The following is an 11,465-nucleotide window of genomic DNA, read 5'->3' as shown; positions in this document are numbered from 1 at the left end:
CCCTACATCCACAGGTAACAACCAATCACTAATCAAACGAATTACCTTACATCCACGAGTAACAACCAATCACTAATCAAACGAATTACACAGAGACACCAAGATATTTACGTGGTTCGGAGAGAAGAAGTTCCCCTACATCCACCGGTAGCAACCAATCACTAATCACTAATAAAACAAGCGTTACAAGTGAATACCTCGCTATCACACTACAAAAACTCTCACCAATATGTCACTCAAGAAATATAATGTGACACACAAAACTTCCCCGAATTCCGATACCACTAGTTAGGAATGGAGGGAGAAATCTCACTTACTATTGAATAATAAAATCACCTATTATATAGCATTACATAATCAAATCTCGGATATGACTAAATCTAATTCAAATAAACGGATCAAATCTAATCCAAATAACCAAATCAAATCAAAACTTACCCAATTTACAACATTTATAATTAAATATTAATAATATTTTGTAAATGATTGAATCATTACAAAAAGTAGAGTAAATGGTTACTCTTAACTTGTATAATCGACAATGGGAAGAATGTTAAACCATAGGTTTATTATTGGGATACATTAACGAGTTTCAGGAACTAGATACAGCTTTTGACCTTCATCAACCATATGGATATCAAGAATTTTACCTCCATCTTCTGATAATATACAGCATTCACCTGAAACTAGAAGCTGATCTGATGATACTTTGATGAGCTCTTCAATGGTGTATGGAACCCATAGGACGATTCCAGGCTTTCTATTTTCTTCAGGATCCCATGGGTGGAAGGGGAACACTGTACATTTCTTCGAGTATTTTCTGTCTGTTAAAAAAAAAAAAAAGATGTCAATTGGACCATATGTTTTAAGAATTCCTTTGGTAAAAATGATAATACCTGAGAATTTTTTAGAGGAATAAGAGGATTCTAATAACTGAGAATCTTTTGCCTCTTCGAACAGCTTAACCAAATTCTTGTTTCCACAAATACGGGCTTCATCAAGCGGGGTGTTTCCCCATCTGCACCAAAACAAATGTTATAGAGTAACATAATGGAAGTGCTTTTCCATAAGGTTTGAAGAGGCCTATGCAAGTAAGCTCCATGGTTAGAAATCACGGATCTCCACAATGGTATGTGATATTGTCCACAAGCTCTCGTGTTTTTACTTTTGGTTTCTCCAAAAGACCTCATACCAATGGGGACAGTGTTCCTCACTTATAACCGGAAAACAAAAAAGAATGTAATATGTTGTATTTGGGTACCTGTCCTTTGAGAAAACACTACCCCCATATTCTAAAAGCAACTTTGCCATCAAAGTTAGCCCAGAAGAGGCAGCTATATGTAGCGGAGTTCTGAAATCGTAATCTTTGGTGTTGGGGTCAATGCCATAGAGCAATAATCTCTTAATAAGATCTGCATCACCCCTTGATACTGCAGCACAGAGGAAGCTACCAGCATTCTCAACCTTCAATGAAGCACCTTCTTTAGAAAGCAACTCAGCAACATGATCGTTCCCATTCTTGATGGCTTCCATCAATGGTGTATTGCCAAAATTATCTGGGAAAAGGACACATCAAATATCACCGAGTTATAGAGAAGATGAATTCTCAGAAGACTTGTGTTCTACTGTTTATAACAAACCTGTAAGATCAACGTCTACTCCTTCCTGAATTAGGAAAACTACTATATCATCGAATGCTCTGGATGCTGCAAGATGCTGTGGAAAATGAACTAAGTTGTTCAATATCATCTCCAAGAAAAAAAAAGTGTACATATAATATAAAGTAAACTATGCCTATCCATACCAAAGGCGACCTTCCATCATAATCTGTCTTGTTTGGATCAGCTCCAGCTCGAACCAGACCTTTCAATTGGTACAGATCTCCATGATATGCGGCACTGTTCACCTTGAGAGCAAGTTCAGCTTCTTGCTTACCAATATGAAATGTGATATCTGATTCCATTTGCTTAATTCGGAGGCTCGTTTCTCTTCCCTACAGATTTGGAATCCTTAAAAGGAAGCAATGCAACTCTTATAAGAATAATTTAGCATATAATCAAAATTACCTCAAGAAGATTGTTCAAGATTTTCCTGCCGTCGTAGAAGTATATGTCAAGGATATTTGTGAAGGACTGCTTGTCAAGGCGCAGTAGTCTACATAATTCACACACTCGAACTGTATAGGGTTGAGGAATATTGCAAAGAATTGAAATCTCTCCAAAAGAGCTGTTGGGTTCTAGTAAATCTATGGTTTCTTCTGAACCATCTTGTGCTATGCCCACTTCCTCCTGCAGATATATGGTCAACTTATTGAGAATTTCAGCATGTTCTTGCCAACATTAATGTCAGCTCCTTCCAAAGACGAGTACAGAAAGTATGGTGAGTGGAATCATACCAGCACACCATGAGAGACAAAATAAAGTTGATCGACCACATTTCCTGGTTCCATTATCACCTCTCCAGGCAGAAAGAACTCTTCATGCAGTCTAATAACCTACCATGACAAACCAAAGAAATAACATGAAAATCCAAAATGAAGAAGAAATCATCTGCTACAAACTAGAAAATAAAATGCTTACTATTTGGTTGATGAACTCTGGAGAGCATCCTTTAAAGATAGCGACATTCTGAATGCAAGACAAGTATAATGTTTGGGAAATCTGCATAAAGTGAAATAATGTCATGCTAGCAATCCAAGCACATTTATGCAAATCATTAGTTTATGCAAAGACACGGTGAAGAAAGTGAAAAGAAGCCAAGTGATTCCTAATAGGAATCACATATGATATTGTCCACTTTAAGCATAAGCCCCCGTGGCTTTCCTTTTGGTTTGTCTAAAAGACCTCATACCAATGGAAATGTATTCCTTACTTAAAAGCCCCTAATCATTCCCTAAATTAGCCGTATGTGAGACACCCCACCAACAATCCTCTCCTCGAACAAAGTATACCATAGAGCCTCCCCTGAGGTCTATGGAGCTCTCAAACAGTCTCCCATTAATTGAGGTTTGACTCCTTTCTCTGGAGCCCTCGATCAAAGGGTGACTTTGCTTTTGGTTTCCCTAAAAGACCTCATACCAATAGAGGTGTATTCGTTACTTATAAATCCATGATCATTCTCTTAATTAGTCAATGTGGGACTCTCCACCAACAATCCTCAACATTTTCTAACGTCATTACTTTGTATATGAACCAGTTCCCTTGTAACACTATTTATTACATGTAAACTAAATTATGTAAAATTGAACATCAGTATTTACCTTAGCACGGATCGATATTGGGATGTCCTGTAGAACAGAAGCTTCAGTATAGCTACTTTCATACTGTAAACGTAAGTGACCTTTGATCTGATCACGGATGTCCCTGCTAAGTCTATTTCTGTTCATGTATTTCATTATATCTGTCATTTTATCCCTGAATTTCACCGTCTTAGACCCTTTTACAATCAACGCAGTCATGTTACCAATCAAGTAAGCACCAAGAACCATGTCAAATGATACATAAATCATAACGAATATCATTTCCCTCAGGTTGACTGCATGTATATCACCATAACCTGTTCATAAACAAACAAGAATTAAGGAACACAGCAGATGCCTGAAAATAACCAACTAGTGGAGGTTATTCTAATATCTATGTACTTCCATTTCATTGGCTCAAAAAACATCATTGAAGACGTTAAGAAGGTACTCACCAACAGTGGCCATGGTGACAATAGCAAAGTATAAAGATGTGGTGTATCGTTTCCATAGATCAATATCCCTGAAATGTGAGTAACTGTAGTCCCCCAATTTTAAGCTTCCGATCCATGTGTACCCTTCTTCGGTAGGAGGAAGAGTGGTTGCCAAATAGTAAAAGATGCAGGCCGCAGTATGTGTGCAGTAAAGTTCAACAACAATGAGCTTCACAATTCTAGTAAACATATAATTAATACGTATATCCTTCTCCATCCTCTGAAAAAAATCGGTGACTTTCCGCACCCGAAATAGCCTTGTCCATAGAAGGCATCTCAACTCCTCTCTCTTCCCACAAGCCTGATCGAACACACATAAAAATTTGTTTAAAACAGAATTCCTTGAAAGATCAGAAAGTGTGCAATAAACCCTCTTAGGTATAATTTGCATTCCATCAGACACTCATCAGAAAAATCAAAGAAAGCTTTGTGGAGGGTCACCTTATAAATGAGGTCCCAGGGCATACAGCTGAGAAAATCAGTCACAAAAGTGGACTTCAAGTACCTGTAGAACAAAAAAAGAACTTATCAGGTGAAATCATGGACTGTATCACTGACCATAAGAAATTTCCACTCCAAAAACAAAGCTATACTAAAGTTCTTTATATTTGGAGAAATCAGGCCATGAACATTGAATGGTTAGTAATTACGACTCTCTACAATAGTATGATATTGTCCATTGTCCACTTTGAGCATGAGCTCTCATGATTTTGCTTTTAGTTTCCCCAAAATGCCTCGTACTAATGGAGATGTAGTTTCCCCAAAATGCCTCGTACTAATGGAGATGTATTCCTTATTTATAAACCCATGATCATCCCCTTAATTAGGCTAATGTGGGACTCCCTCCCAACAATCCTCCCCTCGAATAAAATACACCATAGAGTCTCCCTTGAGACCTATGCCCTCGAACAACCTCTCCTTAATCGAGGCTCGACTCCTTTCTCTGGAGCCCTCGAACAAAGTACACTCTTTGTTCGACACTTGAGTCACTTTTTTACTACACCTTTGAGGCTAACAACTTCTTAGTTCGACATTTGAGAATTCTATTAGTATGGCTAAGTTAAGGGCATCACTTTGATACCATGTTAGGAATCACAACTCTCCATAGTGGTATGATATTGTCCACTTTAAGCATAAACTCTCGTTGGTTTACTTTGGACTTCCCAAAAGACCTCATACCAATTAGCTAATGCGAGACTTCCTCCCAACAATTCTCACCGACTATACTAAAATTCTTTGTATAGACCCAAAAACAGAGTGAAAATACAAATGAAAAGGAATAACTGGGAAGGAAAGGAAACTGACTTGAGTGCTATTGGAGTGCGCCTATAGACCATTAGGTATGTCTGACTGTCTCTGTAGGCAAGGAAGAACTGGAAAACAATGTCAACCAGGAAAGCAATCTGTCCAACAATGTCAAGTATAAATAGATTATCTGGTAATCCCCTGAAGAACGCGAACTCCATGGGTGTGAAGAAGGAAGAATACACTGCCCATATCAGTATGAACTTCGTCCACGCCCTATACCACCTGCATTTCATTTCATATTATTTACCAACTTCAATCAGTATCATAGTTAAAATTAATAATCTGATTATTTAGCATTTACACCCATAAGATGCAATTTATGGAAGTCAAAATATAACATTATTAATAAAATTCCAACCATTTAATATCATTACCTCAACTTATCATTCAAATCTAAAAATTAAAGTTTTTGTTTTTGTTTTTTAAGATTAAACTTATAATCACTATTTCTACATGATTCTCATATTTCATTACCCACGTTTTAAACATATTTATAAAAAAAAAACCAATCTAAAATTTAAAAATGGTTTTATTTTATTTTATTTTATTTTTAAAATTTTGTTTAGAACTAAAATGTGTTTTTAAGGATCAACATTTTAAAACAAATAAAAAAGCTATAATTTTTTAAAACAAAATAGTTGATTACACGATAAATATCTATGAACAATAAGATAGTAATTTTTAAAATTTGTGTAGAGTCTCGAACCCAAAACTTGACATACATAATATAAACAATTCAACGTGTAAAATCAATCTAAAATTTTAAAATTTTATATTATATTTAATTATAAATGGTTTGATTTTTTTCTTTTTGTATATGCACCTCACTTCTATTTACTAATTTAATATATAATTACCTATAATAAGCTAAAAGGAAAAGGACAAAAAAAAAATATATGTAATTAAAATATGATTGCTCAAAGAAAATTGGGTTATCTATTTATTTAAATTTTGAATTCAAATAAATGAATGTTTTATGAATTGAGTTAGAAGAGATTTAATGGGTTGAGTTCGGATTGAAGTGAATTAACCTAAATTTATTAAATTTATTTTAATTTTATAATAATAATTTTTCTGTTCATTTTTTCAACCCATAGTAGTTTTTTAAAATATATATTAAAGTAAATTAAAAAATAAATAAATAGATGAAAATAAAAATTAGAAATGAAGTAGATGATTGAATCTAAAATGTGTTCCCACCGACTCAAACCAACGCATCAAAACCTCGACTATATCGCAAGAAATTACGATTTTAAATGTGAAATCCTATCTTCTTTCACGAACAATTTAGATCTCTCGGTTATCTTTTTCCCAAATTCTTCAACTACTTCCTGTGCGACGTGTGTCAAAATGATGCAAATTCTTGGAGGATTGTTCAAATTAGTTTTGGAATTGAGGTTTCCGTTTCCAGAAAAGCGTGCGTACCTGCTGTCAGGGTGGATAATGAGGCCTTTAATGCCATTGATGATATTTTCGCGGCTAAATCTTCTGCGACCCGATTGCATACTCAGCTCTTTCTGAACCAGGTCCAGTCGGCTCGCTCGCGACGACGCGATCCGTTCGCGAACCGTCTCCACATTATATTCCTCCTCATTCGAATCCATCCACCGCCTTCCGTCCTCCTCTCTTCACCAGAACCGCACCTTCTTCTACTTCCTGCATACGATTTCCTCGAACAGATGAGACATTGGAGAGACCTACTTCAAAGCAAAAGCTAAAGCTAAAGGCGAACTCAATCGCGGAACTTAATAATGTTGAACTAGAAAGTTCGTGAACGATGAGACGATCATGGATTTTGAAAACGAATTAACTGCAGAGGAAGTTGAAAGAAGGTTACCGTGCAGAATCTGCCGCTTGAAGCTTTTGATTGTGCGTACAGATGGAATCGCGAGGAAAATGAGAGAAACGGTTTGAACGATGACACGAGCGCAGTTCGGATTTTCACGGAGATCTTCACGAATATGGCAACAGTGGGAAAGAGAACAAGAAAGAGATTTTTTCTCTCTCTTTTTTTCTTCAAAATAAATATTGTTGGATGAAGAAGAACAAGAGAAGGGATTTATAGATAAGGATGGGCAATTTTTTTAATCGCCAAATTCGCCGTTTGCATTAAGGCCCGTTTATTTGTTGAAAACTAAAATGAGCTGAAATCAAAATCAATGGCATGTAATTTGTTTACTTTAAACTCTCACAAATCAAATTTAAAATTAGATTAATGTAATTATCAATTTGTTGCAAACTCGCCATAACTATAATTGTTTTGTTTTGTTTTATTTAAAAACACGAAGTTGGTGTAAATATTCTATACCACATCATATAACTTACGTGGTATGTGAACATTTATTCGTCGATTATTTCTCTAGTCATGAATTATGCACGCGTAAGTTTATGTTTTTTTNTTTTTTTTTTTTTTTTTTTTTTTTTTTTTTTTTTTTTTTTTTTTTTTTTTTTTTTTTTTTTTGTTACTTTTGGGTTGTGAGCTCACAAGCCGAATCAACCTTAAAAAGTAGAATGTGTGTAGACAGTTATTATACCTTCGATATTTATATATATATTAAAATATTAAATAAAATATAGACATTAACATAGATCATAATGGACACTGATATGCATTTTACATTTTTTTTTTTTTTTTGTATGATTTTTATAATTTTTTATTTGAATTATGTTAGATTAGCCATCAATTATGAATATAATTACGTATATATGTGATGAATCGTGCAAATACCATACAACTGTCTAATATGAGGTTGCTGGCATGTTATGGAAGGCTTAAAGAGTTTTAAAAAATCTATTAATTTAAAATATCTGTTAATCGTCAGATTTATTTAATTAATCTGCATTAGTCAAGATTAGCATACTTAATAAGTGAACACTTGGACGATGGAGATTGCGATCATTGGCATTTTTAAAATAAATTGAAAATTAAGTTATTATCATTAATGTCTGTGCTTTTTATAAAAAAAAAAATAATTTACAAATCTCACTCTATATTTTCAAATTTAATTATAAAATCAACATATCTAAGCTATCAAATATCTCATATCCACTTCTTAACTTCCCTCTAATAAAATAATGTATATTAAATTACTGTATAAGTTTTTCTTAGGAAAAAGATAATTTAAATTATTAGAATTAATATAATCTTCTCAAGGATTTATTTAATTATGAGTGATGTAATTAGGATATATTACCTAGTTTATTTAAAAGCAATTCAATTTCGGTAGGGTTGGAGCGTACACGTGTACGAATGGATCTGAAACTGTTTAATGATAATAACTTTATAATTTATTTATTTTGTTTTAAAGACTCAAATAATAATTTCCCCCCTAATAATTTACGGAATTAGTTGGCAAATTCGTATTGGCTCAAATTATTTTAGATATTTAATAACCTATTTATTTATTTACCTATGTTTAGTGTCATAGAATTTATATATTCAAAATAAAAAAGTACAAAAAAATGACATAAAAACTATAAATAATTTATTTTAAGATGGGTTTAGGGTCTAATTTTGTATTATCAATTTTTTTTTATTGTGAATTATTGTGTGTAGGAAATTCAATCTTTAACTATGTTACAATTCAATCTTGAGAAAGGTATTAATTTTTTATTTACTTAATCATATTCAGATTAACTAATTACCATGGTGAAAAGCTTTTATTGAATAATGACCCAGAGAAAGAGAACTTGAATTAGAGGCCTCTTGACCATGAGATAATAATAATAAAATTGTAAGCACCAAAATTAAAATTGAATATGATAATTAAAAAAGATTGATATATTATAAGGTGAATAGACATGTGGGGGAGGGATTGTGGGTCACCGGGAAATGTTTAGTTAGTAAATGCATTTCAGATTGCTATACATACTACACTCACAAGGGGCCCGTGCATTCAATTATTATCCCAGGGAACCGTGAAATTTCATACGGTTTTTCTATCAAGGTGCAGGTAGTCTGCATCTTCACAGACATGTCTATTTCACTGAGCCTCTCTCTGAGACAGTGCCCAGATCTGCAGGTCGAAACTTACCCGACAAGAAATTTCGCTACTTTAGGACCGTTATAGTTACCGCCGCCGTTCACCGAAGCTTCGGTCGCTGACTCTCATGTCATCAGGTCACCAACTTCCTTGACCTTCCGACACTGGACAGGCGTCAGCCCCCATACATAGTTTACAACTTTGCGAGTCCAAAGAGTACCCAATTCAGTAGATAATGTGATGCAGCCCAATGGCCAAAATAGAGTCTCTACCAACAATCTTCAACAACCCTCCCTCGAACAAAACACATCATAGAATCTCCCTAAGGCCTATAGAGCCCTCGAACAACCTCTCCATAATCAAGACTCAGCTCCTTCTCGGGAGCCCTCAAACAAAGTACGCCCTCTATTCGACACTTGAGTCCCTTTTGACCTCTCAATTTTCATATTCGACACTTGAGTCCCTTTTGACCTCTCAATTTTCATATTCGACACTTAAAGATTCTATTAACAAAGGCGAGATTTTGCTTTTTGCTTTCTCAAAAGACTCCATTACAATGGAGATAGTATTCAATGTCGGACTCTTCTCCTAACCATCTTCAACGACTCTTCTCCTAACCATCTTCAACGACTCTTCTCCTAACAATCTTTGAAGCCACACTTTCTCAAACCGCTATGAAACTCAGAAATTTAGGCAGGGGCAGGAACGGGTAGCGATTTTGATGATTGAAAGGATTTACAGTGGGTAGAGTTTTTGGAACCCGGATGCAGGAACGATAAAATAAGGGAACATAAAGGTCTTATGTAGGTTTGCTATTACTTTTAATAATAATGTTTAGATTTCAAGTGGTGAAAATATAATTCTTAGTGTTATTAATTTGACTGGCGGTTTAATCAGAACAAGGTCAATGGGAGAGATGTTTTAACTCATCAATTGGTATAATGATTCTATGGTTCTAAATCTAATCCCACATAATATAAGAAGATGATTAAGAAAAAAACACTTGATCACAAACCAGTCAATTTCATTATTCAATTTCATCAAACCCAAAATCAGAAGTAGCAGATCCAAGGCCAAGAGGGCGAGGAAGATGAAGAACACTACAACATCACGCAAAGCAAAGCTAGAAGACCAGACCTTAAGCACGAAGAAGCGTCACAGCAAACGAGATTGTGCAAATCATCAGACCAAGCAACGCCAAGAAAAAATATTTCCTGTTCAATTGTCATCCCAAATACAAAAAATCCATCCATCAAGTTTCCAAATTGAATCAAATTATTAAAATCGAATCTCAACAGAGAATTTCCCAGAAAACGAACCCGATGGTGAGACGCTTTTCAGGCACGCCAGTGGCGTAACCTCTGAAGTAGAAGAACCGAGCCACGACATAGAGAACCCCCAACGAAGCGCTAATGCAAGGATGCCTAATTCCTCCCAAAATCATAAGCATGAAGAACAGAGGCATCATTTCCAGCGAATTCTGGTGCCCTCTCTGTTCCAAACACACTCCACAATTCAGACTCAACCGTAACAAAAACAAAAACATAAAAAATCGAATCGGAGTTCAAAGAATCAGAAACCTGGATACAGTTGAAGATCTTAGCATCCTTGTTCTCGGATTCCAGAGCGTAGAGATTGGGGTAAAAGACCTTATACCTAAAATACAAAATCGAAACAGAAAGATATAACAACATTCACGAAAAAGAGAGAAAACAAAATCCAAAAAAGAAAGAGAAGAGAAGTTACTTCTTCCGAGCGCGGCCGACCTGACCGGCCATCCAGAAATTGAAAAAGGAGTAGAGGACAAGAACAAGGACGACATAGCCATATTCTCTGGGGAGAAGGTCGATAGCGGCCATTTTTGGAGATGGAGGTGAGAATTGAAGAAGATGGAAGGAGGTTCTTATGGGTAAGGGAGTGTAGTCGGCAACTTCTTCTCCAAGCCATTGAGTTTACTATTGATTGGTTGAGTCAACTGTAAAACCTGACCGGATCGTCTCTGAGTGGAATTTGGGGATTAGGGTTTCAGAATCTAGAATTCTCCGTCCGGGATCAGTAGCTTCTTTATTTATTTATTTATTTATTTTTGTGGATGGGGTAATAAAGACATTTACACCATTGTTCTTAAATTTTAAAAATTTACACGTGTAATTTTTATTTCATCTCTAATTCTCAAAATAGTTCTTACATTTAATTTAATTTTACATTTTACATTTTACCTTTTACATTTTTATCCGATACTGACTTTTATTCACTTGTCTTAATTTCTATTAATTTTCTATTACCATAAAATCTATAAATTTAAGGACAAAAATGAAATTGACCAAATAGAAATTAAACTCAAATTTTAAAAAATTAAAATGTTTAGTATGATTAATAATAGATAATATATATATATATATATATATATATATATATATATATATATATATATATATATAT

At 34.6% G+C, this 11,465-nt stretch overlaps 2 protein-coding genes across 3 annotated transcripts; both read right to left on the bottom strand.

The window, feature by feature from the left end:
* Window positions 1-458: 458 nt before the first annotated feature.
* LOC111809197 (potassium channel SKOR-like) lies at window positions 459-7,055 on the bottom strand. 2 transcript variants are annotated; one of them, XM_023695583.1, is made up of 14 exons: window positions 6,878-7,055; window positions 6,466-6,737; window positions 5,038-5,262; window positions 4,174-4,237; window positions 3,694-4,033; window positions 3,260-3,555; window positions 2,580-2,660; window positions 2,396-2,494; window positions 2,067-2,288; window positions 1,805-1,993; window positions 1,641-1,716; window positions 1,262-1,556; window positions 897-1,018; window positions 459-824 (listed from the first exon to the last, which is right to left on the bottom strand). In XM_023695583.1, exons 2-14 carry the CDS (start codon window positions 6,642-6,644, stop codon window positions 583-585), a joined length of 2,430 nt encoding a protein of 809 aa, XP_023551351.1. In that variant the 5' UTR covers window positions 6,645-6,737; window positions 6,878-7,055; the 3' UTR covers window positions 459-582. The 2 variants fall into 2 exon arrangements, with proteins under 2 accessions (XP_023551351.1, XP_023551350.1); XM_023695582.1 differs by having other exon boundaries at window positions 6,466-6,696.
* Window positions 7,056-9,942: 2,887 nt separating this feature from the next.
* LOC111809198 (microsomal glutathione S-transferase 3) lies at window positions 9,943-11,070 on the bottom strand. Its single transcript, XM_023695585.1, has 4 exons — window positions 10,770-11,070; window positions 10,604-10,679; window positions 10,343-10,515; window positions 9,943-10,237 (listed from the first exon to the last, which is right to left on the bottom strand). Exons 1-4 carry the CDS (start codon window positions 10,880-10,882, stop codon window positions 10,162-10,164), a joined length of 438 nt encoding a protein of 145 aa, XP_023551353.1. The 5' UTR covers window positions 10,883-11,070; the 3' UTR covers window positions 9,943-10,161.
* Between the last annotated feature and the right edge of the window lie 395 nt (window positions 11,071-11,465).

Source organism: Cucurbita pepo, chromosome LG13 (assembly GCF_002806865.2).
Source record: "Cucurbita pepo subsp. pepo cultivar mu-cu-16 chromosome LG13, ASM280686v2, whole genome shotgun sequence".
NCBI classification, from domain to species: Eukaryota; Viridiplantae; Streptophyta; class Magnoliopsida; order Cucurbitales; family Cucurbitaceae; genus Cucurbita; species Cucurbita pepo.
The sequence above is the reverse complement of the archived record's forward strand: the minus strand, read 5'-3'. Positions and strand labels throughout refer to the sequence as shown.